Here is a 6,694-nt window from a genome sequence, read left to right as displayed (position 1 = left end):
CTCTCTTAAATTTGAAAAACGGTTTCTTATCTGTGCACCGAGAAAATTGTTTCTTAAAAACGATCCTAGTAGCAAGAAACCTTTCTGCCAGGTGGCACGTGCTTACGTTTTGGCTTTCTACGCTTTTACTCGAAACGCATGCTTTCATATACTCTGCCTTTTGTTGTACTTGCAAGCGATGCTTTAGACCTTTCGCAGAGCGTCATAGCATGACTGGCTTTTCATTGGGTATTGACTTGACTTGACTTCTAAAACGCTTGCGTCAAGCTTGAATGGAACACTGAATGCAAGGTTGCCCCCATGTAACTTCGTCATTGGAATCCATCTTGCCGCATGCTTGCATGTTTTCCAATCAGGCTGGATGCAAGCTTTGCCGACTTGCAATTCAAGCTTACAGCAAGTGGTTTCCAAGTTGTCTGTGGTACTAGCGAAGAGTGGAAATTCTCATTGCTGAAAAATTTGAGTGAGAGGGAAGTGGAAGCAGATGTATAAAAGCGGAATTGAAACCAATATTGTTTCACTTTTTATATGAATGAGACTTGCTAAAACGTTTTTTCTGAGAAGCTATTGTTTTCGTTGCACAGGTAAGAAACAGTTTCTCAAACTTAACAAAGTATTTTTATTAGTATAAACTGGTACATTGAAATATGTGGTCAAAGTGTAAGTCTATGGTACCTATCTGAGTAATATACTGTGAATAATTCCAGTTTAAGAATTTCATGAGTGCAATACCTCGAGAAGCTTCTATGCTTCATGGTCTTCAGCTAACCTCTTCGCCTTTTCGTACGATTTTTCTATTTTGATGCTGTCTATCAAATGTAGCCTTTTTTTCCATACTAAAATACAGTTCTTCTTGCTTATTTCTTTAATATTCATAAAAGGTAATTTACACTTTTACATGCATATTAACATAAAGCTGTTAAAATTATCTTAAAAGACCTTTTTTGTTTTGTTTAGGATAAGCCATAGACGGATTCCTTCTTAGTGACGGTAGCTTCAGTAGCCTTGAAGAAAGGAGGGCCTGTGTCTGTGTCTGTGTCTGTGAGGTCCATAACCACCATATCCGCCACCATATCCTCCGCCATATCCATCACCGTATCCACCGCCATATCCGCCACCGTATCCGTCGCCATATCCACCTCCGTACCCACCGCCATATTGACGACTGTTGTCAGCCACAACGCTTAGAGCGAAAACTCCTATTACCAACAGAATCTTAAAAGAAAACAACATAAAATTGATAAATTTTATGATAAAATCAGAAAACTTTTTAAATATATTTTTGTGTAACTTTTAAATTTATACATAAAACATCATTTTTCCAAATACAGTATAATTCTTTGCATTTATTCATAAACACTCTTCATCTGTGGGAATAGCAAGTACTTCTTGAACCCTACTTTTGTATATAAGCATACAAATGGTGAAAAACTGTTGATTACACAATTCATTAATTTCAAGATTTTTAAAAACATCAAAGAAAGGAGAAACAACGTTTATACTCCTTTCCGCTATAATATTAGACTGTTAAAAATACTCTCTTATATTAAAAACAAATGAAACAAACGTTTCCCATCGCTCACCAAGAAAATCTTTTCTTAGAAACGAGGGTGGAAATTCCCATTCATGAGAAACACGAGTAACAGGAAAGTGAAAGCAGCTGTATAAAGCGGAATTCAAACCTATGCTGTTGTTTCCTGTATAAATGTTTTCAGTGTACAGATAAGAAACGGTTTCTGAAACTTAAGAAAATATTTTTAATAGTATGAACTGGTACATTGAAATATCTGCAAGGTGTTTATAATTTAATAATGTTAATAAAACTATATGCATCCAATGTGGTCGAAGTGTGAGTTCATGGTTTTATCCTCTCTGAGTAATATGTACTGAATAATTCTAGCGTAAGAACTTCATACATGCAATATCTTGAGAACATGAAAGTTGTGATTATGGTCTCAACTGATATTTCTATGATAACTTGTCTCATTTTTAGAAAGAAAACTTGGTGAACATTAGTATGCACTAGTTTTCAAAATGCAATTACTTTCTTCGCATACTCTAAATTTTCTATTTCTAATATCAATTAAATTTCATACAGCGTCTTTAACTGGAGCGCAATAATTACTCTCCGATCATAGGATGAATGAAATATGTATGTAACAATAAGGTGCATGGTACATATCAGTCCACTTCCTCGTTATTTGGGTTGGTTGGATGGAAAGTGTTGTGATTTGAAGGGAAAAAATGGAAACAGAAAAGTATCACTACGTAACAATGTTTCTTCTAGGCATACTTTCAAGGAAAGTTGATCACCCGACCCGAAAGTTAAGAAAAATTAAATTGTTACTGTAAACATAAGAAAATAGTATCCCAATGCAGCCACCTCACATTTTATCCCCGCGGACAAAATTCTCTAGCAGAAAGCCTGTAAGCATAATATTTGGAGTCGAGAGAAGAAAATATAGGTGTTTAAATTCTTTTAAAAAGGAAAAACAAGAAGACCTTATGTCTCTATTACCATTACGTAAGACAACAGAAAAAAACAATGAATATTGTGGGAAGAATTATTAGAATCACTATTAAGTTGCTATTGTGTGAAAATGCAAAATTGTTGAGGTACAATATTTTATGCCAAGTAAGTGGTATCCAGAAGAGGTTCGTTGAAGATTTTGGGACCGCATTCTTTCATTTGACATGTAATGTAAATAATTCTCCTTCTTTCCTTTCCTACTTACGTCAGATCGACTTTTGTGATGAGTCTTCTTTATAAAGCCCTGTCCTGTAATTCCTTTTAGATCTTTCACCCTGAAGTCATTTCTAACCATATCCACCTATTTCTTTCTTGGTCTCCCTATACCTATCTTCCCATACACTTCCATTGCCATCACTCTCTGACAACATAGTCGTTTCTTGATCTCACCAACGGCCATATCACTGCAGTCTTTTTTCTTGGATCTTCTTAAATATTTCTATAACCTTCGTCGATTCCATCAGTCTTCTCTTTGTCTCTTTGCTGCATGTTAAAATCTCTGCATATTATATTTTTAATGGTCTAATTTGTTTAAGGGAGTATTTTGCCACTATTAGCAGGTCACTTGCTGCAACTGAAAAGCTTCCATGCCCCAGGGTCTTCAGTTAACCTTTTTGTCTTCACGTACGATTTTCCTATTTTGATACCGTCCATCAATTGTAGGCTTCTTCGACACCTCCCTCTCGTTCCTACACCATGCTTTCTACCATGTCTCTCATGAAACAGTTCCGCTGCTTCATACGGTACAATACTCTCTGCAAATTTCTTCTGTGAATGAAGTTCATCAACTTTCATTACATTTTACGTGTAGTTTACTGGTGCATCCCAAATAATTATTTCAAATTTATGATTGCATAATTGAAATATATGTAGAAATTAATCTGAACAATCATTAAAAAAACATCAGTGATTAATCTGGCACCTGTCAGAAGATGAGAATTTATTTATTTATTTTTGATGATTGAGAATTTTGCGCTTTACCTAACTGCGATAGAGGTAATGGTAAGGGTAAAACACACAAAGAAAATGTAAAGTGTTGAATTAAAAAAAAAATAGGATTATGCATGCATGTTGGCATACAATTTCCAGGAAAGATCAGAAGACTCTAAAGATTCACATAAACAACGTTTTAAGGGAGAAAATGGCATTCTTTGACTGTTTGTCTATGCTTCCCACCGGGAAACAAGAAATCTCAAGAACTACTGGAGGATTGCCATCAATTTGCCCACGGTGTAGAGAGTCAAAAGTAGGAAGGGTGTTCGTTAATGGAAGCGGTCTATCCAGTTGATCCCAAAATGTTGACAATCGTATATCGGTTTCTTATGTTATCCTATGGTAGTATGAATATAACCCTTGTTTGATAAGCTACCCAGTCCGTTCGATACAACGCTCAAAAAATGAAACCAAGCAACTTTCTTGCCGGCAAATCTAAAGACTTAAATATTGTCTACCCAGATTTTTTCACGTATTCATTCATACTAAAGTATACTTTATTAAATTTGAGGTCAAACGTTAAATTTAATCCTAGACGTGGTAAAATTTACCTTCTTAAGGAGTTTGATTTTTACCACAAACTAACCAAACTTCATCACGTGTTGTACGCCCTGATACTCCTACTTGTTACGCGATTGTATAGAAGTGTTGGTGACCAATTCGCAGGAAGCAACAGACAGACACTGAAGATTTACATAAAAATTTTAAGGAAAATCTTTGATTTTTTTAAAGGAAATAATTGAGCGAACGGAGGAAGGTACAATATATACTGGAGAATTCAATAATATATGTGTCGAGTATTTCCTAAAATCATGGCATGCGACAGGGAAAAAGTTGGTATTTATTAAAATAACCTTTTTCGAAATATCGAGATATCAATATGTTGATATTACTGATGGATATTGCTTATCAATATGTCGATTTCATATTTAGAATATTTCTGTTTGCGAAATTTCTACAACTCTCGATATGTCGATGGCTTTTCGGTTTCGAATATTTCGATATTTTTAAATACTTCATTATTCGATACTTTTATATATCGATCCACTTTTGATATTATATTAAATTGATTATCGGTTATTAAATCCATATATCGGGTTTTTGTTCCTGCAGCAATGGTCTGTCGAATTTATTAACACACTCACTCTTAGCTATTTAATCCTTTATATGGCACTATAGCTTAGAGTAAATATCGTTTTGTTTTGTTTTATACGAACGAATGATAACTTCAGTGATATCTTAATTATACAATGTTTATGTACGCAATTTCAGGATGAATTGTTTAGATAGCTGTAATCCTCGTCAAGAGGACAACCAAATTCAGTGCTGCAGAAGCTTTTTTTCTCGAGTTTCGCAACAGTTAGTTTTATTTTTGATTTCCTGGTCTGTAGGAAGACATCTCAACGAAACTGCTGCTAATTACACCTTTAATATTCCGAACATTGGTGTGTGTCCTCAAGGACTTCGAATCTATGGAGGCATTGGTCCCAAGGAAAATTGTCTGTAATGATATTGCCCCGTCCTAGAAACTCATCGCTGAGTAAAAACAAGGTAAATACTTAAGAAAGGCCTTATCCATTTTATGAAAGAACCCTTGACATGAGTTCGGCTGCACTTATTCCCTTCGAGACGAAGAGATAGAAAAAGGAATGGAGATCAGAATTGTAAACGGAATTTAAAAAGCAATGTTCTCACTTAAATTTGTATTTTTCGTATCTGCTCACAAGTGTTCAACCTAATGAAAACAATGGGAGATCACCCACATTTAGTAGGATGTTTCCTGCTTCCCAAACGTTTCCTTCAGAGCATCAATCATTGGACGCAAACAGGAATATTTGATCGTTGTTGGCAAATTATATTTACTTCTCAATCACGATTGATCACAAAAAACACAATAATTAAAACGGTCGCAAACACGAATATATCCTTGTAGATCCATGTCTATTTAAACTTTTTTTCTCTTATCTGATATTAGGAATGGCCTCCAAAAGTTTCAACACCGAATTTTTAAATATATTTTATATATATTTATACGCAGTACATATACGATGTATATAAATTAGAATCACGCATTACTCAGGCTTTATGGGACCATTATATTATCTGTATGTAGACACATACACATGCGCTCCCGTGTGTGGACACACACATATACACACATGCAGAAAGAGAGAGAGGGAGATAAATTGATCACAATGCTAACGCTGGTACTGCAATGGAAATTCGGAAAATCAGCGAAGGTTATTCCTAATTATAAATTGGTCATATTATCAGGCATTGTCACTCAATATCAACACATTATTTAGCTATTTTAGGGGGAATATTGCTTGGAGATAAATATACAGCAAGATACAAAAATATTTTTAAAATGATGAAAATCATGGTCAGGAAGACATGTTTCAGCCACAGAAACAAACTCAAACATTTTTACCGGAATTTCTTAATGTTTATCAATTAAAGCATATTCAGAGACGTTTAAACAACAGTCATTTAAAGAGTCCAGAATCCGTTCTTTCATAAATAATTACTTTATATTTCGCAGATCTAAGCTGAAAGAACGGAGGGAGACTGATGAAAGTTCGCACAACTAAGGCCGATGCTGACTATTTTAAGTGTGTATTATTAAACTGGACCAAGGCAGAAGCTCGAATTTTATAGAGTTTTTGTTAGGTACAGTACGTCAGCTAATAATTCTATATCTAGTCATCTAATAATAGTCAGCTAATAATACAGTTTTGTTGATTTTTAAAGGTCACTTACCAAATATAATTTCATGGTTGTATTGGTGACTGATGTGTACAAACAATAGTGGATTGGTACTAGTATTTCTCTGGAACGCAATCTTTAAATACATTCAAACAGCATGCACATATGCACTTAAATATCAATTAAGATAATGAAAATGTTATTTTTTATGATATAATTTACTAGTTAAAATATCTGGCAGTATTTTTCTAAATGTCTAAATAAATAATCAAATATTTTAAAGTTGTTTTCTAATGTATTTCAAATGTTTTTCCTTGTTTTCAGATCATGATATATCTAACTTCCTCGTTTGTCATGCTATAATTGTCGAATTATAAAATTATGCAAGGTTCTTTTGTTGGAATATGAAATATATGTTCTTCTATACAAGCTAAAAATTTGAGTTTTAACCTATCAACATTTGAA

The 6,694-nt window shown here is 34.1% G+C and overlaps 1 protein-coding gene across 1 annotated transcript; it reads right to left on the bottom strand.

The window, feature by feature from the left end:
• Positions 1-847: 847 nt before the first annotated feature.
• On the bottom strand, positions 848-6,436 carry LOC145686259 (uncharacterized). Its single transcript, XM_081759378.1, has 2 exons — positions 6,284-6,436; positions 848-1,215 (listed from the first exon to the last, which is right to left on the bottom strand). Exon 2 carries the CDS (start codon positions 1,155-1,157, stop codon positions 954-956), a length of 204 nt encoding a protein of 67 aa, XP_081615504.1. The 5' UTR covers positions 1,158-1,215; positions 6,284-6,436; the 3' UTR covers positions 848-953.
• Between the last annotated feature and the right edge of the window lie 258 nt (positions 6,437-6,694).

The sequence above is a fragment of the Thermobia domestica genome, chromosome 1 (assembly GCF_964235325.1).
Source record: "Thermobia domestica chromosome 1, izTheDome1.hap1.1, whole genome shotgun sequence".
Taxonomy (NCBI): Eukaryota; Metazoa; Arthropoda; class Insecta; order Zygentoma; family Lepismatidae; genus Thermobia; species Thermobia domestica.
Note: the sequence above shows the minus strand (reverse complement) of the source record. Positions and strands in the feature narration are given on the sequence as shown.